General features: G+C 39.0%; 2 protein-coding genes across 3 annotated transcripts in view; one reads left to right on the forward strand and one right to left on the reverse strand.

The window, feature by feature from the left end:
• The window catches only part of coro7 (coronin 7), a 129,262-nt gene that overhangs the window by 42,341 nt on the left and 59,591 nt on the right, over nucleotides 1-27,330 (reverse strand). The gene's annotated exons all lie outside the window — the stretch shown is intronic.
• On the forward strand, nucleotides 1,988-27,042 carry vasnb (vasorin b). Its single transcript, XM_088342409.1, has 3 exons — nucleotides 1,988-2,113; nucleotides 11,201-11,252; nucleotides 23,200-27,042. The coding sequence occupies exon 3, from the start codon at nucleotides 23,227-23,229 to the stop codon at nucleotides 25,279-25,281; it is 2,055 nt and encodes a 684-aa protein (XP_088198535.1). The 5' UTR covers nucleotides 1,988-2,113; nucleotides 11,201-11,252; nucleotides 23,200-23,226; the 3' UTR covers nucleotides 25,282-27,042.

A 27,330-nucleotide genomic window follows, 5' to 3' on the forward strand; every position in this document is an offset into this window, starting at 1 on the left:
GCAGAGACAATCGCAGGTATAGAATTCCGAGTTGGAACGAAGGTATTTCGTATAAGTCCGATCAAAGTAAACATGGAGTAGTAGTGATCAATACTGATCCGATCCAGATAGTTTTTCCTTGGAAGTGTTATGGAGATCAAAAATTGACCCCCCCACCTTGCGTTAATTTATGATTACGATAAACACACCTCAAAGACTATAAGTCAAGTAAAGTCATATTTATTTGTATAGCCGCTAATCACAAGGATTCCCAAAGGGCTGCACAGACCACAGATTATTGCAAACTACAGACTAATATTACGCCATCCCCTGATATAAAACCTACATGAAGGCAATGAAACACTCAAAAACTTGAAAATGAAAATTAAGAAACCTTGAGAAGAGACCGCACATGAGGTAATCCTCCTTCCAGGATGACCAGGCTGCATTAGATGTTGCATTAACAACCAATAAAAAAAATTAACGTATAATATAAAAAAATAAAAAATAAAAAGGATTATCAGGTTGCAATATATGTAGCATTAACAAACAGTGCATAGACATTTTCAACATGAGATATAGATCAGTCATAAGCTATAGACTTTGGGCGCTAGACATGCTCTATATTCTACAAAATAACTTTGATCCAAACTTTAACAGTAGAAAAAATAAATAGATATATTTCTATTACAACTTTTTCTGAACACAAATCAAGAGAGTTAAACCAAAAAAGCAGCAAAGTATCCAAATTCAAATATAACAATGTCAACATGACAAATATGATATCTTCCGTTTGCACAATATTTTCAAAACAAAGACAGAGAGTGTTTTTGCTGAAATTTCTTACTTTGGTAAAAATAATATCTTCATCATTCGACATCCATATCTCAGACAATAAAGAGGCTTTTCACACTGCTTCGTGTTCTCATTTTCCAATTACTAGTGCCCATTGAATAATCAAATTATTTGTGCTCATTACTGCACAAGCGCAGTTTCCTTTGTTTTTTATTTCAATTTTTATTTTAAACTATTCTAAGGGCTATGGCTCTGCTGATCAATAAGTATCAACCCTTTCGGAATGATTTCAGTATGATATTTCACCACTAGATGGCAGGACTGGCATTAATCAGATCTCTGTACACACATCAAGGAGCCCTTATGTCTTTGTGTTGCCTTGCCATTATTATCCAGTGATTGAGAGTGTATAGGGGTCTCAAAGGGACCAACATCGTGTGACAACTTCACCGGAAACATCGGGCGCTTAAAAGTACTTGGAAAGTTCATGCATCGGTACAGTGTTCTTGCAATAAAATGTTATTTTGCAAGAAAGTGCCTTAGTGTTTATGGAACGCGTTCTTTAGATATTGGAGGTTTCACAAATGCAAAACACATGAATAAATAGCCAATGTCAATGTGTCGCTTGAAATGCATCAAAACAAAACAATAACAAAACAAAAAGCTGTTTGTTTCCCTTGGAATCGCAAATTTTCAAGAACCTAAGCAATGTTTAATTGTTGTTTACAAATCAATGGTATAAGCTAAGGGGTTTAAGCTTTATTTTGATTTGCAATATGCCAATGTAGTTAGGGAACCAAGTTTTCTGTAAGCCTTCAAATATGAGACACAATGGCAACAATTGGCTGGCACACGCAATTCCAATTAGAGAGAAACGTAGCATTGAATGAGTTTTCACTCTTTGCAAACCAGACTAGCACAACATTTTGAGTTTGAATATTTGAATATATCCAGAGCATGACAAGCGTAAGGCGAAAACAAACAAGTGCAGCAAGAAAAAGACGCGCCGTGCAAAGTTTGCAAACGCACCGCAAGCAATGTCTCAGGGGAGCGCAAAGAGTTTGAAACAGGTCGTGCGAGCGCAAGTGAGCAGAAGTGTGTCGGGAATGTGCTCTGCAAGGTGACTCTGGCTCCTCCCCACAGCAGCCAGACGGCAAAAAAAAAGAAATAAGAAAGGCTTTTTCTTGCGCGCACGCTCGCCACTCGAGCGCATTCCTCGAACGCAGAGGCAAGGGCGCAAGAAAGGTTTCTGTGGGTGCAATTCAAATTAACAGCTTCGTTTTGGGATACTTATGGACTTTACCGCGTGGATAAGAAGGAAACAAAACCAACTTTCTTGGTAAGATTTTGCACATTCTTTGCCTGGCAGCATCCGTGCGTAAAACGGTGTGCTGGCGTTCGCTTTGGAGTAAACACTATCACTATCCCTTATGGTTGGAGGTGCCGCAATTTAGAGACCTAAGGTGCGCGATCTTACTAATAAGAAGCTAACAGCGGGGAGTTTGTTCCGGTGAACTCCGACCAGTTGTGCCTGAAAGCTCGTTTGGTTGCCTCGCAGCGCTCCACACAACCACTCACCCTTCCCAGGAGCTCACTCACGCTTATGAAGCATGCCTGTCATTTTAACGCGTTCCCTATACTTAACACGTTTTTGATCATTTCAAATTTTGTCCACCATACAATAACTTTTGAACGAGATAAACAATATTTTTAAAAATATCTTTTTTTTTTTCATTTACACCGTACATCTCGGTCACTGGTAGCAGACAACATTGACATTGTAGGATGCTAATATTGTCACGGTAGCCCTTCAATACTGAGGTCTGGCTCATCTCTGAAGAGCCGGATGACGCTTTACACCAAAAAAAAAAACAGTGAACAAATGATGAAGTTGCTGTATCTGAGTCAGATCAGGAGGCTTTTCTTACTACTGGTAAGCATGGAAACCACTACCATCTTTTAAAAAAACAGCCTACAGAGGAACGGATGCCGCCAGGCTGTTCTTACCCAAGACACACCACAGGAAGTGGTCCCCCAACGACCTTGGCGGATAAAGGCTCCGTAAACATTTGAACACTAGCAAATGTTATTCTCGATCAAGCATTTATTTTTCGTGGGTATTACTCTGCCTTCCTCACTCTAATGCAGACAGTGAGATTTTTTAGCCATGTAAGGAAAGTCCATAGAGAGCATAGAAAAACAATGGGAACATATATTCCGACGTCTTAGTTGTTAGTTTTTTTGTGACAGTCTATGCTAAAGAGTAAAACCATCTGCAGAACAGAAAGAACGACGCTGAAAGAATTGTTTGTGTTATTTATTTGGTAAATAAAATAAAATAGGTTAAACAAATTATCCTTGTTTTTATTTTATTTAGTCTTGCTGTGAGTAAACAGGTAACATGTGTTTGTAAGGTTTATTATCACGTAATAAGGGGAATTGCAATCATTAATAAAGGGAGCAATTGGCTGAGATTGACAGGTATAACAAAGGGTTCAGGCGATCGACTGCTATTTTGAGCAGCATCAATACATGGGAGTCTCGATGCTGTTCATCTGGGGAGCTTCACGTGGAAATGATTAGTGTGGTGAATGGATCCAGTCCAGATCCCCACAGAGAGCCGCGCTGATAAAATTGCCGCCTCGAGTAATACAATGAGTTGCCAGCTACTGTAGCATGTAAACGCAAAACAGCTAAATATTAGAAACAATCTGTTGGGTAACGTAGACGAGGATGCCAAACTCAAATGGCGCCGCGAGCACAGCAAGCGTGAAAAAACAATAGGGTTTATGCATCAACATCCCAGTAAGCACCACAATAATAAGATTACAATTTTTTTTTTCACTAATAAAGTCTTAAAATTCATTCTTGTTGCTGATGTGTTTATGCAACATTGGGCAGAGAGACGTGTTACCACATTTTTTTAAATTTACATATGCGTACATGGACCACCTTACACGGACAGTTGAAAAGTAAATTTACTCACCAGCAGCTACTGCATCCAATATCTGACAATGTCATACCTGTCAACCTCAGCCGATTGCTCCCTTTATTAATGATCAAAATCCACTTTATTAAGTGATAACAAACCTTACAAAAAAAGCAGAGCCTATTTACTCACAGCAAGACACACTATGTAGTCTAAAAACAAAGATTAATTTTAATTACCAAATAAACAACACAAACAATTATTTCAGTATCTTTCTTAGTTCTTTCCACACTTGCAGTAAACTAGGTGTTGCTTTTTATTCGTATCAGTGCAAGATTTTGCAGACTTTACCAGTTTTACAGAAGTTTTTACTCTAAAAGAAACTGTTACAATTAAATTTTATTTTCAACAAAGATGTCAAAGTATCAGTTCCCATTGTCTTCCTATACTCCATGACATTGTTGTCTTCTACCATTGAACGATACGATTTTGATTAAAACTGAAAGGTGCAAGAGAAGGGTTTAACAAAAGAAGAGTAAAAAAAATAAATAAAGCCAAAATAGTTTTCCCATTCAAATATTGTTATATGTACACAATTTGAAATTATTTATAAAATCTTAAGACGGGTATGCAATGTAACCGATACAGCAACAATATTCATCAAAGGATGATAGAGTGACAGCTAAAGATGCTCAGATAATATGCTCTTTTCGCTGAAGGCACAATAAAGAAATTAGAGAAAATACGAGGTCAAATTCCTAAAGGATGATCTTCTTTGCCATCAGCGCAACATCCAATCAAGTGACAAGATTCAACATGCTAGTGTCAATAAGCCAAGCTTGCTCCCTCAAATCACATCCATTTTTATACATGGGCCAAATCAGGTGAACACCTTCAATATTCAGTTACCTATCAACTACAATAGAAATGGCATTGAAAGCTGGCCTTTGAAAGTTGGTAAACAATCGGATTGGTTTCCAAAAATTGGTTACATGTGAGGAACACCCTACTGGAATTTGTTGATGAGCTAATTGACCGTTAAGTATTTTATAAGACAGGTTCATTAATTGCTTCTCTTGTAAATTATAAACATGTCACATGGATAATCACCTCCCTAGGCATAGGAGTAAAGAGCATTGTACAGTAGATCAACGATAGGAGGACTAAGTCGAAACCATATTCTTCCCTTTCTCCGTTCTCCATATTGAGTTATGGTGAATACTATCAATACAATCTTAAAATGAAAACCTTTTATCACCTTACTGTTAAACATTGTAAATTATGATTGTTGATGTTGTTGATGGTTATAAGGGGAATTAGGTAAACATATTATTTTGTAATAATAAAAATGTATCAAAATTGAATTTTCTTAAACTTATTAAAAAAAACATCTGTGGAAAAGTAGCTTGGTTACAATAAACCCAAAAACCTAAGATACGTTGTATAAATATTCATTAAAATGCACCACTTCGCCATATTCTATTGCGAGTAAACAGTAAAGCCAATCTGTTAAATTATCAAATCAATTAATTTTGTCAACAAACACGACTCAAACGGTTGAAGTAAATCTTATTTTAAAATGTTTTTAAAAAGCGTAAAAAAAACAGTAAAAGCTTAATTGGAGTAAGAACAATCTTCTGACCACAATCCCTCAAGCCCTCAGACAGATTAGCATCTTTTACACAGCACCCCCACAAAAACACCCCCCCACCTTCCAAAGAAACAGGCAGGGAAAAAAGAAAATCACATAATCCTCCCTGGAGGGAAAAACAGTAAAGTTGTCCACTATGCTTGTTTCCTTAGCCTGTGTCTAAAACAGTAGAAAAGAGCTTTTAAATAAGTGAGGTCACCACTGGGCTAGTGAGGAGTTCCACTGATTAAGGAAGAACTGTCCGCAGGCCGTGAGAAAAGGAAGACGTGTGGACGCAATTTAGCGCAGCAAACCATGCCAAGTGGGTCCTGCTAAAATTCTGCAAACAAGATCCACCCAGGTCTTAAAGGCTCTCAGCACTTTAACACCACGACATATGGCCGGTTGAAACTTAGGGTCTGATGTGGATATTAGGCGTCTTAGTGCTTTCCCACTTGGTGGAATTCACAAAACACTACAAACTTGATTACTCACAGTAACAAATGAGGTTACAGAATCAGACTCCAGATATTTGGGCTTTGTTAAATGCTTTTGGGACAGGACTCACGTCACGGTACCATGAACTTTTTCCTCCACCACTCGCTTTTTGCCAATTAGCAGTGTGATGTGTCACAGGGATTAGCTGGTGAAAAGTCAGATTCCAAGGTAAGGATAGTCCAGAGACAATATATGGGGGAGCTACCAGGAAAGGTGGAGGGGCCTCTCAAACAGCAGGCGGGCTGAGGGAAGCGAGTCGACAGGCCAGAAGGAAAATGCAGAGATAGGCCAAATCATTGACATATGACTTATTTTGAGTTCTTAAAGGGACATTGTATACTATTTAACACCTCCTAGTAGTAGAAATAAACTCCATTCAATAAAAGAAAAAAAAAAAACAATATTGATTTGAATAATTAGCAAAAATACATGATCTATGATATATACCTGACTTTTTAAATACTGGTAGGTCGAAAAAAAGTGTTTATTTTACATAACATGAGGTCCCGGTTCAATGTCTGTCGTAATTCTCACGGCCCGGCCCAGAATTAATATTAGTAATAGTGACGATAACAATAATATAACAAAGAAAATAATACATCTAAATTCTCTGTGTTATCATTTTATGCCAAGGGATTCTAAATTAGTTGGGATAATGCATTATAATTTTCCTCTCATCATACAATTATTACTTATGGTACTACACTGTGTCACATTTTCTTTATCTTGAAGGCGCACCCCGGATAATGGAAACAAAACCACCATTGATAAATAGGCTTTTCGTTTTTATTTAATCATCATATGTGTGCCCTGCGATTGGCTGGCAACCAGTTCAGGGTGTCCCCTGCCCACTGCCCGATGATTGCTGGGATAGGCTCCAGCCCCCCGCGACCCTACTGAGGATAAGCGGTACGGCTAATGAGATGAGATGAGACTTGTTGTGTCACCTTTATCTTGAAGGCGCACATGATTGGTCAATTGGTGTACGTTGTTTTGGCTGAACTCATTCCTATAATACTCCATTATGATGCTACGTTATTATGATTATAATTATTTTGTTATTAGCAATATTTGATGTTGATGATGTCTGTGTGTTGACTGTTAATGCCCTTCCAAAATCTAATGCAGCCTAGTAAACCTGGAAGGTGAGTTAACTCAAAGAATGTTCTAATGGAAAAATAATAAAATGAAACACCTTTTCCTATGTCATCGAGGGTGCCCTCATTGCCGCAATCAGGGCTTGCACCCAATGTCAAATAATGTGATTGGGAGGTCTGTGCTGACTGATTATCAATTGCCCAGAAACTAGAATTACTTCCATATAACCCAACTTTTTTATTTTTATCAAAATAGTTATTTACATGTTATCTGTACTGGTGGTACAGACAATTGAAGACAGAGAATTTGAATTGAGCAGGTTGTAAACATAAAGGGTCTCCATTGAAAAACAATATGTACAAAGGTGCATACACTATATAAAACTATTATTTGTTAAAGAGAAATTGTGTGAATATAAGAATAAATATGTTATAAACAATCAGTAAGGGCAACTTTTTCTCTTCCTGTGCGGCCTGGTACCAAATGACCCACCGGTTTGAGGCCCAGTGTTTGCTGACCTTAGAGGGAGCTGATATGATTGTCCGCTTTCTACCAAGGGTACCCCAAGGAACAAAAAAAGGCTAGGCAGGAAAAATGTTGATAAAATGGTGCAGTTTGTTCACTTTGAGTCTCCGTAGTTGGTCATTTTCTTCGTGCTTTTGAGCGGTTGATTTTTGTTTGCGCTACACAATACTGCAACATCTTGTGGTCTAATGTTACCCCTTTAGGTCAAAACTCTTCATGCCAATGTGATATTTTTTCCATGCTTCCAGCCAATGATTTAGATCGATAAGCACTTTTCGGGCAGGGTTGTTAACCTCATTGCATTACTTTTTTGTGGGAGTTGCTTTGTGAGGAGAAAAAAAACGGTGTTGAGATTCTGTGCTGACCAGGCACTGCGTGTAGAAGGCGGTTGTCCTCTGAAGCTAAATCCAGCTTGTATATGCTCCCACCATAAGAAAAAACGCTCCCATGCCTTCTGAAAATATATGCACACACACCAAATAAGACGTCGAACAAATCAAAGCATCAGCCAGCTGGCAGTTTGATCCGAACTGGGATTGAAGCTTTCTCAGTTTGGAAGGATTTGGAAAAAAAAAGGCCACCGAATTCCCTCCCTGAAAATTCCAACACAAACAACTTGTGACGGTTGAGAGTGAGACGCACGACGGGACAGAGAAGGAGGATGCTGGGCCCAGAAAAAGCCACCGCAAATTGTAGCGTATTCAGCAAAAGATCCTAACGTAAAAAAAGAGGGGGCTCTTAATCCAAGGCTGTAATTAGATGTGGGGAAACCAGACCATACTGGGGCAAAAGCACACCACAGCCAAAAGCGTGCACATGCAAACACACTTGGATATATTTATTTATTTAGGGGCAACAAATGGCTTAAACAGGAAACCCAAAGGCCAAGGTTTGGAATATAATTGTTTGTTGCAAAATAAGATCTCTGTGCAGGCCTTTTTGTATACAAAAAAGAACCAAATATGTGTGATAGAAGAATATACAATAAAATAATGAGCAGTGGTAGTTACTACTTATTTAAAAATCTCTGTTTTCCTCACCAGTCATTTGCCATTTTTTTTTACTTACCTCTCTCATAAAGGTGAAAGAAACTCTTCAAACATCCAAGCTGGGTAATCAAGATATATTTTTAGCTTATGAAGTTAGACTGAAAAACGTGCTTTAAATCAAAGACAAGTCCATTGATTAGGTTTTGGGATGCTTGTCGACCTCCTTTATGTTCAAGGCATTGCATGCCTGTGCACACACAAGGACACACAATTTTTTGAACACTCAAACCAAATCTGCAGACAACAGAGCAGCCTTTGAGAGCCAGGTCAAATATTTCACCGTTTGCTATCAATAACTGATTTAAAAACAAACAGACGTGTGTGACTAGGAACTAGAGGGCGATTAGTGAGATAACAATACATGACATATTTGGAATCACTTTGCAAGTTGCATGGGATAAGATTTTTTAAATGCATATTAGACATTCACAATGTCTTATAACCACAACTGTGTCGAATTGCTTTAGTTCAGAGCATAGGAAGCCAAACGTTTTACTGATTATTTAGGGTGGAGTGTTACCATGTACAAGCTTGCAATAATTTGGGCCAGAGATGGCATTCAAGAGTAGGAATTGTTCCAGGAAATACAGTAAACACATTGAGCCACTTGATGTGCAACTAATTTAATCAACATTGCTGTGACATTGACTTTTGTCACAGATTTAAAAAAAAAAAAAAAAATCACTTTTTTTAAAGGTACATAGGTTCTCCTCTGATAACAAACAAGATTGTTAAACAACGGTGGTGTCCGTAACTTCAAAATACTAAACTTGCTGACACCAACTTATGGCTGAAATCATCATTGCAGCTCCTTTTGTTGCATGTGCAAGTATTTGGAATTCTTAGATTCACTTGAATAAACACTTCCGTTTTCATCTTTTTTTTTAGGGATTTTGGTTGGCATTTGGATATTATTTATCAGTCATTTCTTATTTTTACTATTTTCATCCTAGAATAAAAGCAAACCACGACCACGTATAGTACGTGATATGGCTCTTCTCCCCGCCCATCCCCTGCCTCCATTACTCCAGTGTTATGTGCTCTGTGCACAAACAGTAGTTACTCAAAGTGAGTGACAGCAGGTGACAGATGGAGTGATGAGTATGCGGAAGAAATGGCGGTGATGCGAGCGTCAACAGCCCATGCGGTGACTCAAAGCTGATTCATGCAAAGTAGAGCAAGGAGCCAAATGCAAGCAGGTTGAGCGAGTAGCGCCGACATCCTTTACGACAATTCCGATCAGATTGATGGAGATTAATGTAGTAATATTACTATTGGTTTATTGATATTTACACAACACTAATTTAGTTTAAAAAAATGTTGCGTTGAAAGGGTAACACCAGATAAAATGTTGAATGATTCATGCTTATTTTGCATTTATGTTTGTGTTCGCCTTGACCAGGGCACAGGAAACTGACTCAAAGAGCCACGAGAGTAAATAAAACAAACAAATCCGCTCGACAATAAAAAAAGCTTCAGCATATTTTATTTCACGGTGTGACATTTGATTATTTGATAAAAACTATAAAATAATAATTATGCCACTGCCTGTGTCTCAAATGAACAAATATACGATTTAAAATTTGTCTCTCTCCAGCAGTTAAGATCGTTGCAACTCGATTTTGATCGTCAATTTTGTTAAATGGTAAATGGTCTGCGCTTTTCAAGTCACTGAAGACCTCCCAAAGTGCTTTGAAACGTGCCTTACATTTACCCATTCACACACACACACACACACACACACACACACACACACACACACACACACACACACACACACACACACACACACACACACACACACACACACACACACACACACACACACACACACACACACACACACACACACACACACACACACACACACACACTTTGACGGTTTCAAAACAACGTTCTTTTGAAAGAATGTCACCAAATACTGCATATGAGAAGTATATGGATGTATTCAGAGAAGAGTGCCATGTGTGCAGAGATCCACCCACCCATATCGCTCACCCAATCAAATAACTCATGCTTGGCGTTTTCAGGTGTTTAGTTTGTTCTTCTGGTTTTCATTATGAAGTGTATACAGTGAACATGGATTGTATAATAAGCTTCCATATAAACAATTCCTTAGAAATGCACAGCCAAAACGGGGTCTGTTGTTGTAACACCGAGAGTGTAAACTGTACTGGTAGTTGAAACTTTACCGAATATTATTTCCAAGCCATATCTGGCCCGCAAGCCACATGTGTCTGACCTTCTGGCATGAACAAAGATGTTTTCTAATACAAAAATAGAGAGTCAGTGTCAGTTCATATACACTTAACAAAGACAATTTCAAAATTCATAGGGGTGATGAAAATAGTGAAAATCTTTGTGCCATCTCTCTGGGCCTTGAAGCAACACCTGGAGCAGCAGGTGTTCAGTTAAGAACAACAATAATAAACTACTCGAAAGGAAACCAAGCGACCCGCGGCGATGATAGACTTATGACAAGGCAAGAGGTTGGCAGAGCTGAGCAGTCGGTTTGCATTCTTCTGCTCTGTCATTCGCTCGGGCTGCCAGTGCTCTGCCTCTCTGACACAAACATACACACCTGGAATCCGCACACCTGACAGTAAAGAAGAAAAAAGTCCTCTTTGACCTGCAAACAATACATGGCAACATGCCAGTAAGCAACATCAGCTTCATTGACTATTTTTTTGTTTGTAGGTGACAATCGAGCACAGTGGAGCGAGGCTGGAGGACTACGCTTCTTTAACAGGTGAGTAATCAAGGCAACTCTATTGCTTGTTTAGGAACTAGCAATAATAGGGTCAGACCTAATTGTGTGGCCAAAGATTGAGTTTGGCATAGTTAAGAGCCCTGGAAAATAACAGTGCTTAAAAACATCTGAATTCCGGTCAAATAGTATCGTTTTGGACAATTAATTAAACACGCAATTACAAACAAATTTCACCTTTAATATACTCAGGATTCAACTTCTAAAACTATTTTTCCACTTAACATTTGTACTATATATACACCAGGGGTCTCTAACCCTTTTCAAGCCGAGAGCACCGGACATGCATTTCTAAAATAACTTTTGTTATTACCACGTTGTTACTATGTTGTTAACAGGTTCATTATTGAAAGTAGGGTCAATTAGACTCAGTCAACCACTAAAAAAGTATTTTACTTAAAAATTACAATTACCCAGCACTCTGGGGCTATTTTCAGAACAGGTCCAAGGGCATCTCAGCTGTACTCAAGGGGCACCCAGGTGCCCGTGGGTACCACGTTGAAGATCCCAGATATATACTTAAACATTGCCCAACTGAGTTTAAAGAGCCCTAATATGTGTTTCCCCTGCTTTTAACTTACAAGCTGTCCGGGCAGAACACAAAATAAATGAGGTATGGGGGAGGGGTAAAGGGGTGTGTGAAAAGTGGTCCCTGGAGTTTTTTTTGTTAGAGTAGCATGAACATGATAAAGGCAAGAAAAGGCCAGTTTTAAGTCCAGTCCAAATGCCAACTCATACCCCAAGAATAATGAAAAAAGAGGAAGTTTTTCCGAGCGCATCTAAGGAATGCACGTATTTGCACTCGCATCATGAACGAGCTTACAAGAGCTGCTATCATGACTTTAAACAACAAAATGGCGACAGAAAGCTCCAAATTTCGTATAGCACTTCTAAGTCAAGTCATGTTTATTTTAACAGTTGTTTGGTAAACCAGTATGTTTAATAAAATAGCAGTGTCAATATTAAAGTTTTATAGCGGTTGAATGGCCACAGTACGTTTTCATAATACATCTTTTCGCTCGTCTTGTTGAAATGTAACCCCTCTACATTCAACCCACTGGAAAAGGCAGTCTTTTTATGGGACCAGGAACACAGCACAATTGTTTTTACTCATAAATGCAGCACTTTGTACACCATACTAAGCTATGGTTGTCAGAAAGCCATTATTGGATATATTATACCCCATTAAAACTAAATATTATTAAATATGATTCAAAACTCAGTTTCAAGCACTTTTAAGCACACTTTGAATGACGCAGGCGCCTGGATGCACACGGCTGAGTCTCACTAATCGCTTTAGGACTTCCTCCACAGTTTTGTAGGCGCAGCCTGGTTCTGATCAGTGAGGTGGGGGGAATGGCAAGGGGTCAAAAGGGGGGCAAAAGAGCGGGTTTGAAGGGGGTTTTACTCATTCTCTGTTCTGTTGACTTCTAGTGAAAACACACGCGTCTGCACACATTCCTCAAGTTGAGGAATCTTTGCCTTGTGTGTTAGTTTGCGTGCTGGGGAATATGTGCCATGCCCAGCACAAAAGGTTTGGTGCTAGACAACTTGCCTTTTGCTTTTTTATTTTTTTCCCTTTGTAATAATTGTAAAAGAGTGATAGGCGCCAATTGTTCACTCTATACATAAATAGTTTTCATAACATCTTTACCAAAATGTTATTTTATTCAACGTGCTTCATAAGTGATACCACACACACATCTGAGAACTGAATATTTGGTCTGATAGAAATAATTTATCGGTTTTTAAGATTATCTGACTTGTATACAACCCGTATAAACAACACCTTCCGGGATTTCATAATTGACAGAATTCTCAAGGCCCCTGCAAAGTGAGGCAAAGTTTTACATCACATCTGAGACAGTGCAAGCCTTCTAATAAATGGGATGTATTGATCTCTAAAGCAATTTCAAGAACTCTAAATTGGTAATTAATGTATAATTAGTATCAGACACTGTGGGTACTGTCGCCAGTGGTTGAAACAAATTAAACTGATCACACTCCTGTAGCTACGTTGCTACCAGCTGTGGTTAGTCTGTGTTGCATATTTTCACCTGCAGGCCTGAAACGCAACACATGCAATGAATACGTTTTTGGTTGAAGGCCATGTTAGATATAGTAGAGATGAAAATTATTATCCTAGATGGCATATATGAATCTGCGAAAACAATACAATAATTAACTAGTAATAATCTGCTTTAGGGCAAATACGACTGAAGGTGCACCTAATCAAGGGTACACATTGCTGAGCCTCTTTGACAGGCCGGCACAGGAACAAAGTACACACAAGCGAGTAATGACGTGTTTGAGCGGATGTGTGGATTAAGAGCAAACACACAGGATCAGTCTTCAGACAAATTGCCGTTCTCTTTACAATAACAAAGTGCCATTCTTTGCAGTAAAACATGTGATACACAGGTGTATAAGTCATCCAAAAAGTGGGGTTAGGGGATCTATCTAAAAGATAGATATACAAATTGGTATTGAGTGCGGACTACCTTTTAGCTGGTCATGCTAGGAACAATTTCATCTAAAGCAACAGAGAAAGCAACATACAGGACTGTCTCAGAAAATTAGAATATTGTGATAAAGTTCTTTATTTTCTGTAATGCAATTAAAAAAACAAAAATGTCATACATTCTGGATTCATTACACATCAACTGAAATATTTCAAGCCTTTTATTATTTTAATATTGCTGAATTTGGCTTACAGCTTAAGAAAACGCAAAAATCCTATCTCAAAATATTAGAATATCATGAAAAAGTATACAAGTAGGCTATTCAACTAATCACCTGAATCATCTAATTAACTCGAAACACCTTGCGAGGGTTTCCTGAGCCTTAAAAACACTCAGCTTGGTTCAGTAAACTAAATCACAAGTATGGGGAAGACTGCTGATCTGACTGCTGTCCAGAGGACCATCATTGATACCCTCCTGATGGAGGGTAAGACACAAAAAGAAATTTCTCAAAGAGCAGGCTGTTCACAGAGTGCAGTTTCAAAGCATATCCACAAAAAGTCTGTTGGAAGGGAAAAATGTGGCCGGAAACGCTGCACAACCAAGAGAGATGACCGCAGCCTTAACAAAATTGTGAAGAAGAGCCGCTTCCAGAATTTGGGGGAGCTTCAAAGACAGTGGGCTGAAGCTGGAGTCCAGGTATCAAAAGCCACAGTTCACAGACGTGTCCGGGAAATGGGCTACAATAGCCGTATTCCCATGGTCAAGCCACTTCTGAACTCAAGACAACGGAAGAAGCGTCTGACTTGGGCTATGGAGAAGAAGCACTGGACAGTTGCAGAGTGGTCCAAAGTCCTCTTTTCAGACGAAAGCAAGTTTTGCATTTCATTTGGAAGTCAAGGCGCCAGAGTCTGGAGAAAGGCTGGAGAGGAGCAAAATCCAAGTTGCTTGAAATCCAGTGTGAAATTCCCACAGTCAGCAATGGTTTGGGGAGCCATGTCAGCTGCTGGTGTTGGTCCACTGTGTTTCATCAAGGCCAGAGTAAATGCAACTGTGTACCAAGAGATTTTAGAGCACTACATGCTTCCATCTGCTGAAAAGCTCTATGGAGATGAGGATTTCATTTTCCAGCATGATCTGGCACCTGCCCACAGTGCCAAAACCACCAGTAACTGGTGCACTGACCATGGCATCACTGTCCTTGATTGGCCTGCTAATTCCCCTGACCTGAACCCCATCGAGAATTTGTGGGGTATAGTTAAGAAGAAGATGAAAGACACCAGACCTACAAATGCAAATGAGCTGAAGGCCGCTATCGAAGCATCCTGGGCATCAATAACACCTCAGCAATGCCACAGGCTGATTGCCTCCATGCCACGCCGGATTGATGCAGTAATCCGTGCAAAAGGATTCCCAACCAAGTACTGAGTGCATCAATGGACATTTTCAAATGTTTGATTTAGTTTTGCTGTTTTAAAATTATTTTTTTACTTGGTCTGAGGAAGTATTCTAATATTTTGAGATAGGATTTTTGAGTTTTTTTCAGCTGTAAGCCAAAATCAACAATATTCAAATAATAAAAGGCTTGAAATAGTTCAGTTGATGTGTAATGAATCCAGAATGTATGACATTTTTGTTTTTTTAATTGCATTACAGAAAATAACTATCACAATATTCTAATTTTCTGAGACAGTCCTGTAGAGCACTTTAACTTTCACTTAATAACCATACAATACAATACCCAATCTTATGCCAAAATATGTAATAAGTTAGTAGTGAAGTGCCACTGACAAGAACTTCTGAGAACCATTACATATCAAAACACTTTCATTTCATGCTGGGATGACGTCAAAGATCTTGACATGCTCGCACAACACATCAAGCCAATATCGAGTCAAAAAGTTCAATGTTGCAGTGGATTTGTTGCATTTGTCATGGCTCATAGAGTTTCTCCTTTGGAAATGTTTAATGGGAGGCAAAAAAATCTTTTTCACCAGTCATGCACATGACTTTCTCTACCTAAAGTGAGTGCATTGAAGTTTAGATAGATTTTTCATGATGGGTGTCTTGCCACGGCTAGAAGCAATGTAGCCAAAGGCGTGTGACTGGTTTAATTTGATTCAAGCATCCTGTAATTTTACAAACAATTTTTCTTGTCATTATACTCGTTTTACACATATCAATAAAATGTAATGGTAATTGGGAACGTCCCGCAATATTTTTAATGCCGCCTGCACGGTGTTGGCATTTTAGCAACTCGTTGAAAAATACGATTCCTTGCGACGTTCTGCTTATATCCTTTCATGTTAATTCTTCTTGTGTCGGAAGTAAAAAAGCCTTCAAGAGTGGAAAGACTTGAAAACTCAGAAACGGTTGTGAGTGGGCAGAGAAGGGGCCTGAAAAACAGGTAGCACAGCCAGGTGGCATATAATGTGATTCTTTGATGCAATGTGATGGTGGGGCATGAGGGGGAAGATCTGATACCAGTTAAATTTATCTTCTTAAATGAATAATATTAGCCATGAATTAAGACAAATAAAATGAAGCCATAGAATTTTCAGGATACTTTTTCGCAAATGTAAAAGATTGCAAAAACATGTCTATTATTCTTGCTAGTTCACCATTTTGATCGCTCAAGTAGCCTTTGATAAGCTACTCCTTGACAAAGGAAATTAAAGCTACCCTAAAAACTGCGGACCGAAAAATGCAACAAGTTTAAGAATGATCCACAGCAATTGATAAAATCATCTTGCCGCTGATTCGCTATTAACCCTATATAGATACATACCTGGACCTACATAGTGACAACAAATTAGTTTAACAGCAAATGGAAACAATACAAATTAAAGTCACAAGAGAATGTGCAATGTACTGAAATGCCTCTAATCTTACTATGTACTCATTTGTTTCACTGCAAAATTGAACTAAAAATCCAATAAGAATGACAAAAGCAAAGTTTGAAATATATGTTGAACAGTAAATCTTGAAATAAATTAAGAGTGATTATTCCTCGCTAGATAGCATTGATCACGGGGAACTTAAACAATATACAGTAATTAGGAGAATGAATAGAATGAAGATACATAACATAGGTAGAAACATTACAGAAATTCAAATAACACACATAATATACCTGTACATCATCACAAATTCCTGCTGAAATTGTTTAGGGGAAAAAATATATATTCTGCAAAGGTAGAAAAAAACTAGAACATGATTGGTTTTAATCTCCTTTGATTCTGCAGCAGACTCTTATATTTATTGTGGGGCAAGTGCTCAGATGTAACAGATTGTTGAGACAAAAATAAAATAAAAACACTCCTAAACCCAAGTCAAAGTTGAACGGTCATCTGGGGCAAAAGTCAAACTGTCTGTCTTTATAGGCGGATAAATTAAGCTAGTTGAGGGTCTCTTGACATCTCTCAACATGCAACATGTGTGTGTATCCCAGAGATGCTCAAACTGCAGAATGAACATATATTGAAGCTTTTGAAAATGCCACCCAAAAAAGTAAACATTTGGAAAGACATGCTGTAAATTATGGCACGGGAGGAAAACAAAAGAGCTAGCTAAAACACATATTTGCGCAATGTGTTCCAAGAGGAACGCGCCGGAGGACGTCTTTACATGTGACACTATTTATCTGGCGCGCGACAGTCAGCCAGTCTATCTGCCGGTCTTGCCGTCAGTCATTGTGCATGCGTATGAGGCCTGACACACCCTGCCTGTGTTAAATTGTGCTAATCTTTCCTTAGACGACAAATAGAGACGCCATTGCTTCAATGTAAGAACACAGGAACTATTGATCTAGCTCAGACAATCGGGCCTTTGATCTGAAACTTTGAAAGATTCTCAAATTTATAAAAGACCAGAGTAATGGGACAATTCTGTATAAAGCCAGAGAAAAACCAAAAAGGAAGCTGCCACAGAAAAGACTGATGACAGCAAATGTGGTTGTCTGATGTGGACTTTCAAGTCTGAGTAACACAAGAACCTCATAAAGGAGATCTCAGACAAGATAGAAACAAAAAAGAAAGGAACTATGACCTCAAATGAGATTCAGCTCAGGGTGGGGTGCGATGAAGAACATGAAAAACAACATGAGGACGGCGAGAGACACTTTTGTGCCCCGGCTTTAACGAGTTGGGTCTAGAGGTATTTCCTTCAGACTCGCTCCACAGGGTTTTGGATTTCCCTATCGCTTGTGCAGAAATCGACAACAAAAGCGGGCTTCAGGTGCGACAAGTGTTAGTAACCCGATCTGTGAGTGTGTGTGTGATGTCAAACAAGGCTTGTTATCTATGTTGTTTGGGGTCACAGAACATGGAGTAATGGGGGAAGCTCTAATCTGTGCCTGATCTTTAACCTCAAGACGCCCATCTAACCATCAAGTCCGCAGGATCCCTCCTTACCATGCTTTAATGCATCAATGAACTTTCTTTGTAGCTGATTACATTAAAAAAGGTGACATGTGCAAGTTTACCCTTAGTTTAACCCGTGGACAGCATTTGATATGGAGGGATGGTTTCATGATATTTTAAAATTAACCCATTTGGGAACACCAACTATAAAAAAGTAATTCATAATTGTGCCACGTGTTAAATCACATGCACTACTTCTCATATTTTGGGGTCCTGATTCCTTGGCAGTCAAGTGCACTACTTTAGCTTTAAAAAGTGGGAAACAATTCTTTGTATGCATCTTACTGTATAAGCTTTATTTAGGACTACTAAAGACAGTTTTAAAACTTAGTGCTTGGTTTAATAAACATCTATTGTCTGCCTGTTCCAACTAAAATATCCAGTGAGTGTTTGTGCTATTAGTGCAAAACATGATGCTGTACTAAATGGCCCTAAAAATATTTCAACACTGCCCTTAGAAAAACAAAAAGAACCCCAGAAAATATGCAATTACAAACAAAGATGCTAATAACAAGTCACCAAAAATAACCATTCTAACAATTACAATACACATATTGAACCAATGTATTAAATAGACAAAACAACTTAACAACTGCTATGGTAACTAGACGAATATTGAGGAGGCACTCGCCCTGTCATTGCATTCCATTAATTATGCTCCAATTAGCTATACATTCTATATCTACTGTTTATAGATGTATCCTATATCTACAGCTACTGATGGCTTGAATGCTCTTGGCTGAAGATAATGTTAGATTAAAATCACACTTTTAAATAATATTTATTTTTCAATTGTCAGGTACCAGTGACAGATTGTTATCTGAGAAATGCAACAACTCCTGCCACAAGCACATACTTGGCAGTCCTTCATTAACATAGCTGACATTCAGACTAAACGTTGTGTGGCATGTGCATGCTGTAGGTACACCTGGAGGGGTGTTTTCATGGATCCTCCTTTTGTAATCTTTAGTTATCCCCGTTCATCCTCCCCAAATCTCGTTTGTCCTTCCTGAAAACTCTCCGAACTTCTTTGTCATGTTGACACGTAAATCCATCGGATTATCAATAACAAGGTCCAGCTGTGGCCATGGACGGTGCTGACATTGAGAAGGAAAACGGAAAAATGGGGGCGTTGTGGAAAGGAATAGGAGGGTAAGTTAAGGGTGATCCTATCACTTTTGACTAGTCCTGTACATTCTGGCAATAAAAAGCCCTTATCAGTCAGTAGCATTTGGGTTTTCTTTTTACAAGGAGTAAAAACAGTCTTAGATCAAGTATTTTAAAATGGTTCATCTTTTTGCAGCCTTCTAGTCTGTGTTGAATTCATGCAAATATTCCTGTTCAACCAGGCCATTGTATTCTCAGAATTCATTCGACTCGAGCTGGAATGGTCTAGGTGTCCCAGGTTGTCAATTTCAGCACACTCTCCCAACTTCATTAAATGGCCGTGGAGCGGTTTCTAGATTCTTTTTAGAACGTTTTTCCAATGCATGTGATCTAGAGATTGTCTTATTGTGTAAAAGATGATGCCAAATGCATCTTCTTTGTTTCTCACAGCTTGTTGCAATCAGACATGTTTCCACAGCACCAGTGATGTCATCATAACATTGCTAACATTTCATTCATGTTAAAGACAAAAGAGGCGTGATGGCTTTTAGCACCTGTCAACTGTGAATGCGACGAACAAATTATAACATGCATGTTCATCACAGAAATTGCAGGAACTAATGTAAGAAATACAAGCTGTAAAATGGACCAATAGGGAAACAAAGACCTTTTGTTCAATGGTCTTTTGATTTTGTTTTTTTTTCCAGTTTTTTCTTTTTGCAAGTTTTAGGATATTGAATTAAATTCCTTTCAGTGAAGTCACCAAATTAAAATCGAGGTTTATATAGTGATAATAGCATCAGTATCAATAGTAACAGTATCTCTCCAAATTAGTTCATTTTTAAGTACCTGCAGAAAAGAAACACTGTTTAAAATGAGTATCTTTTCAAAAATTATGGATCTAATACATTTTTATTATTTGCACATATTTGGAGAAAAAGCCGAAGTGTTTTAAAAGCATCGATGACATTTACCCTTTTTGTTTCTAATTAGGTTTAAAAACAGTAAATTAGTCTTGGATGTCAGCTTCAAGATGGACAAGCTGAAATTATTCAAGATGATACAATTCTAACTAAGTACCTTCTTGCCTGTCATTACAAACCTGAGGGGTTTCAACGTGGGGGTGCAATTACGCTAAGCGCCTGAACTCAAGGAACTGGAACACTGTACATTAAGCCTGACCGCACATGCCGAGAGCATTACTCCTTTGCGAGTTCAAATTCCCCAAGGAGACGCATCAGCTTTTATGAAGAACTGGCCTGAGCGGTGCGCAGCCTTATCCTCCGACTGCGACTTGGCCCAGTGCCCTCTTGCAGTCTCTTGTCTGTCCAGCAGAATCATGCGAGTGCACGGCGACCGGTGACTCCGACGCAATACGAGCACACACACACACAGGAGCGTTTTCAAACCAATGTCGCAGCTTTCAAGTTAAGGACTCTTGACGCACAGCCGGGAATGACTTAATTAAAGACCACTGCGACCACAAGTTGTGGCCTCACAGACATCTCGTCAGTCCAACTTACTTTGAATGCCACTATTTGGAGTTAAAAGGAGATAAAGTTGACTAGCATATTTTACAGCTCTCCTCATTCATTCAAGGTCCTCATTTCACTTTTTTAAACCAGCCCTTTCATTTCTTCAAGACACTTGAGTTTAAAAGCACAGCCAGTAGTCACTCAGGACCCAGGTTGGCACCATGAAATCTTATCTCATTTCACACAGTTAGATAATAATGTAAACAATTCACTGACATCTTAAGCAAAAAGAAAGGAGTCTGAAGTGTCAATAGTTTATAAGTGGTTCTGATGGTGATCTCTACACTGCATCCCATTCATTGAGTCTGTAATGAAGCAAATGTAAACACTGTGTAACGAAAAGCGCTGGGCTCCAAAGAAGTTGCACTAAGCAACTAAGTTGAAAAGGGTTATGGCAAAAGGCAGGCTCACTATGTTATGAATGGCAAAGCTGAAAAAGTTCACCATTCATAGAGTTTAAATATGAATACTTAGCTTCTGCGCAAGAACTTGATGGAAAAAGATTTCAGTAAGGTTTTTCCATATTTTTTTTATGTGCTGCTGATATCGCATTGTAAAATAAACAACATAAATGCATAGAGTGAAAATTTAAAATATCTAACAATGGTGGTTTCCATTTCACTTTAAAGTTTGCCTTCATGAAAAGCTCTCATTTTTGAGTACAGGGCTAACCTGAGCAGATACATATATTTATGTTGTTTATGCTCCTCCTGCTGAGGTTTTGAGTTTTTTCTTAGCCTTGTGTAGATTTTACATCTGGGGAAAGCGTAAAATAGTCCGTATTCTGTACAGCCCTTTAAGACTTTTTGTGATTAAGGTTTATAAAAATCAACATGACTTGGCTTTTTTCGACTTTACACGAAAATTCAACAGAGGCAAAATCTGTACCACAAACAACCATATCCCTGTAAATTTGTCTATTCTGAACTTTAGGAAGGTAAACATTTTTGAATGTGAAAATAGCAATTTTCTTTCTCTTTGACTCTGAAGGTACATTGAGCAAAAGTTATCTGTAATGACATTCTAATCCCTATAGTTATGAAACTCATGTTGAACTCTTCGTAAACAACAGCATTAATTTCTGGCGTGCTTTACACTGAAATTCATACTTTCAAGTCCCAGGTGTCCACAGGGGTTAAGTATCGAGCGTCTGGCGACGTAGAACAACATTTTGATGCCGTCTGAAGGAATTACCCAGATGAAAAGGAATAACTGAATCGGCACATAAAAGAAGGGGAAAAAAGTGACACGGAAAACTTTCCAAAAGAGGGTTTAAGTTTCAAGGAAGGCAACAGGATAGAAAGTATGCAGCACCAGTAGAAAAATAATTTCCATAGCTGAGATACTTTACCTCTTGATATACTTTTAGAACTAAAGATGTGTATTTGTTTAACAGAGGTATGATGCTATTGTCAGTAAGTGGCATGTATGGTTTGGCAACCTGGTGCAAGAACAGAACATTCTGTGTGTTCGTGTGTGGTCTATAAAAAGTTCTAGATATTTCGCTCTTCTTTAAGTATTGTAGAGACACAATTAGTTCACCTAGTTAAGACCCTAAAGTATGCACAGTGTTCAGTTCGAGCAAATGGGAGACTTTAGCCCTAAGCAACACTGACGTTAAAAAACCCTGCATCATTTGGAGGTAATGAGACAATTGTACCTGGGGGAGGTGGAAACTCACGCTCAAAACTGTGATTGCAGGATTTAAACAGAAATAAATGAAGCCCCTCTCACCCCTTTCTCCCACTCATTCCCAAGTTTTTGAGGCAATAATAAACTGTTACACAAACTCCTTTTTTTATCATTCCCCTATCGTTCCATCATCTTTTGCCTGTTTTGTGTGTGTAGGCAACCTAATAGAATGTGTTCTGCAAGTCTTGGATTTATTTACAAACCATTGGGGTGTTCTCAAGTTTGTTTTCCAACATTTAAAATACTAATGTTATTTACTATTATCTACTACTTATGGCAGACTGAGTTAGGGGGCGAAAGGGTGGGAATCTACAACAAACATTGTAACATGGATATGGGCACGTCAATCGCACACTTCAAGTCGTGCAGTAACGATTCACTACTAAAAATTCCAAAGGGGACATCAACATTTCTTAGGAAAATTCACACCCGCTGTGACGTGAATGTTTTGAAAGGACCTTGTAACAGAAGCCTTTGAAACCTATCTATGCTTAATTTAATCTGTATTTATTTTTTACAGTACAATGAATCATGCAGCTGTAGACTGAATTAAAGTATGACTTCTAGGTCGTCCCACACATTTGCAAGATATGTAAAAATGTTCAGTTTGGTTAAAGAGGGAGAGTAATTCATTTGTGTGTGCCTATTTTATGGCAACCTTTCAGTTTTAATGGTAGGACATTGATACCTATTGTGGTCCTTTGTGTTTCAGGCTGAGTTGTGGACAACCGTCTGCAAGATGAAGTTCTTTCCCACTACGGTGATGCCACTCATGCTCATCCTTATGATTCTGGATCACATCCTGGCCAGCGAATGCCCAAAGGGTTGCTCTTGTTCCACGCCAGATTCTATCTTATGTTTCCAGAGACGTTCTGATACATTTCCTCGGGGAGTCCCGGTCTTGACAAGGAGTCTTTACCTTTTTGCCAATGGGATTGAGGGCTTATCAGCGCAGGACTTTGACGGCCTTGAAAACCTGGAAATGCTCGACCTCAGTCAAAATAAACTGACAGAACTATTTGATGGAGTCTTCTTACCCCTGACCTTGTTGAAAAACCTGGACTTGTCATCCAACCAGCTAACCCACATTTCCGAGCAATGCTTTCAAGATATGGTACTGCTCGAGCGTCTTTATTTGTATAGCAACCATATTAGGACAATTCATCCTGATGCATTTAGTGGCTTGGAGAACCTGCTGGAGCTAAAATTGCAGGGCAACAGGTTGACCTCATTGCCTGTTCTTTCAATGCCCCGACTGCTGCTGCTGGATCTTCGCTTTAACGTGTTAAACACATTGGGCCCCTCTGACCTTCAAACTCCAAATCTAGAGTCCCTCAAAATAGGTGGTATGGGGTTAACTGACCTAAATTCTGAACTCATTGGTAGTCTAAAAAACCTCCATGAATTAGATGTTTCAAAAAACAAACTGGAGATTTTGCCACCAATACTAAAAGAAATTCGTGGTTTGATTTACCTCAGCATTGCTGGCAACCCCATGCGTCCCCTTAAATTTCAAGACTTGAAAAACCTACAAGAACTTAAGGAGTTGGACATTAGCAGCCTTAGTCTGCAAGGGCTCCCTGAAGAGTTTGCTCAGCTGTTCCCTGACCTAAGAAAGTTGACTATGGCAGAAAACCCCTTCAACTGCCTCTGTAGCTTATCCTGGCTTCCAAGATGGCTGCGAACCCAAAGTGTTACACTGGAGAGAACTGAGGAAACACGCTGTCATTTTCCTCCGATCAATGCTGGCAAGGTAGTAGAGAGACTCGATCACAGAGATTTTGGATGCCCTACTACGACCGCACAAACTACGACAACAGTGAAAACGACAACAATTGTGCCCATCACAACCTTGGTGAGCACCACTACAATTATTCCAATACTAAAGGCTCATGATGACAAATCTTATTCAGATGTTGAGTACCCAGTTCCACCAGTTCCTGCATCCCCAAGCAGCAGCAGTAGGCATTCCGATGAAGAACCACACTTCTGCCCCTCTCATACTTGCCTCAATGGTGGCATTTGTCGTATTGATCGCCATGGCCAAGTGGAGTGTACCTGTCCACGTGATACCTCTGGATTTTATTGTGAAGTTCAAAACAACAATCCATTGCAACCCACTAAACCAAATGTATCTGTGACAATGGTCACTCCAAAGACTCAAGATATTAGCTCCCGCCACGCAACTTCAACTTCGATCCTGCTCGATCTCCATCGCTATATTGAAATGCGACCCTACATCAGAGGCATTCGCCTAACCTATCGCAATCTCTCTGGGCCGGATCGCAGACCAATGCAACTCAGCCTGCCCGCTTCGTATCCGGAATACAGGCTCAGAGGCTTGAACCCTAACTCCACTTACACCGTATGTGCCAGTCCGCTGGGGGCCCCAAATGGCATAGACAGTGTATGCACTCAAGCGCATACGAGAGATGAAAACAATGCCAGCGTGACTGGAGCACAAATAGTCAACAAAAAGATGACCACCATGCTGGTGCCTGCGATCGCTATCTTGCTCCTGTTGGTGCTGATAGCAACAGCAGTAGGGGTGGTTTGCTTTGTCCGCAAGAAGAGGGCTAAAGGCCATATGGACCTAGACTGCGAACCCTCCCAGCTTGAGCTGGATGGTGTAAAAAACGGGTTGGACATTGGGGAACTCCCACCAAAGCATGTGGAACATATGATCTCAGAGCCTGCTGTACAAAATGGTAACCTGGAATATGAAGTCCTGCTATTGCAGGACCATTGTATATCAAGTAAAAATGTATCAACACACAAGCCTTCATACTTTTGACATCTGCATCAGACTAAATAAGGCTTTTACTCTCCCAGCTCAGTGCCTCTTTGATGGATACAGAAACTAGTCTGTTGCTGTATAAGAGAGGGCAGAATGACTGTGATGGCCAACTTAATTTGGACTTTGTGTGCATGTGGCACTAAGTTCAAACTGCTGGACTGTTTACCCCTCAAATGTTTTAAACAGTGGGGCAAAGGCCAAAGGATGCTGGGAAAGATGCTGGGAAAAATGCTGGATTGTCATTGGATAAAATGCCCGTTTATAATTGTGTCTGCACTAAAAATGCTGTAACCTCATACCGTATTATGAGCTTTAGGATGCAGTTCTTCAGCCCTCCCTTGGAGGGATTTGTTCCTGTTGTTAAGCAGATAAAGAAGTTGTGCTGATAAGATTGAGGGTGGATTTTATAGATTTACTGTCAACAAACATGTTTTAACTTTGACTTATATGATTCCCCTTGCACCCTCTGCTCCCAAGACGACTTTAAAAATACTGCACAAAAGACTAACATGGGCAGCCTAATGTAGGAAAATTCTACACACAGAATGTAGAAAGCTTACACACTAAATACCTTTAACGTTTGGCACTAAAAAAAATGGTTTTGTTTTTGTGTTTTGTATCTTTGTATCTTTTTTAATTGAGCAACATTCTAACTGCCAACAGTGCTTCTGTACTTGAGTCTGTGATTATTGGGCAGAGCAACAATTTTAAATTTTTGAAGATTAGAAATAGTTTGGTACCATACGTCAACCTAAGAACCAGAGTTAAACAAAGAGCTTGTCTGCCTCTTGGTGTCAGATGTTCTGGATTGGTGAAAGTTTTCAAATACTCAAGACTACTGTATTTTTACGACCAAAGGGCGCACTGTGTTAAAAGGTGCAATTTGTGTAGTTCCATGGTTCTATTTCTGTAAGTAATACTACAAAGGGTGTGCACTGCACAATAGGGCGTGCCACATTATTTGAAGTAAATCTGAGACTTTCATGTGCGCCTTATGGTTGTGAAAATACGGTAATCACATTTGTCAACAACATTTAGAAGCATGGGTTTAGAAAAGGGGGTGTAATGGATTAAAGTAGAGCAGAGAGGACTGAACCCGATTTTTTAGCCCGTGCTTGTGTCAGTTTCTTTGAATAAACATTTGAACTACAAAAACATAGCCCTTTATTTATTATTTGGTGTCCCGTAGCCCTTCAAGGGAAATTCAGTGTTTACTCTTTATTATCAATCATGTGTGGTAGAATGCATGCCTTTTCAGAAATCTAGGCAACTGGGAATTATTTTGCAGCAAAGTGAGTAACCAAGATGTACAAAATGAGGGTTTTTAGAGAACACAAAAAAATCACTGCGAGTGTGATTTTGAGTCATACATGAATATGTGCAGGGGGAGAAATCTGTCAACAATGTGCTTATGAACTGTCATGTTGGGACTTGTGCTACGACATACCCCCACCTATTCCTACAATGCCTCAAGTTCATCATATCACAGACTCCTCTATGAACAAATCTGTGAATATTTGTTACTAGCAGAATTTTCAGGGGTTTCATCAATGGTATCACACAGAGTACAAACAGTCCAACCAAAGCGACGAGAAGAAAAAGCAGTGAACAGGAACATATTTCTGTAAAACAGAATTTGTTGAAAAAAATATTTTCAATGTGATTGTAGATACAAGTTGTCCCTGTTAATTTGGGAAGTGACTTTTTAATGTTTTTACATATTATTATTATTTTGTGAACTCCTTTGTACAAGTGGAACAAAACTGAATTAAAATAAAAAATGCAAAAAAAGATGGGCCTTTTGTGTTTTTTCTGTTGGGTTGGACATGCATTGTGCTCATAAAGGCAAATAGGCAGTTTGCTAACCTTTTGTAGACACTGAATGGTTTTAAAATGTAACGCTAACATGCTCCCACATTATGTTGATAAGTTGTTAAAAGCTATGTTAATGTGATTAAGTACAATAGCTGTTGAAGTGGTTACTGGTTTATTCAAAACTAGTATTGACTGTCTAGACTAGCATGGGCGTCAAACTGGAGCTTGTCA

The sequence above is a fragment of the Urocampus carinirostris genome, chromosome 1 (assembly GCF_059441175.1).
Source record: "Urocampus carinirostris isolate Australia breed hairy pipefish chromosome 1, RoL_Ucar_1.0, whole genome shotgun sequence".
NCBI lineage: Eukaryota > Metazoa > Chordata > Actinopteri > Syngnathiformes > Syngnathidae > Urocampus > Urocampus carinirostris.

What these genes read in the sequence shown, in the direction of transcription:
- vasnb (XM_088342409.1), top strand. Translation starts at nt 23,227, where the DNA reads ATGAAGTTCTTTCCCACTACGGTGATGCCACTCATGCTCATCCTTATG.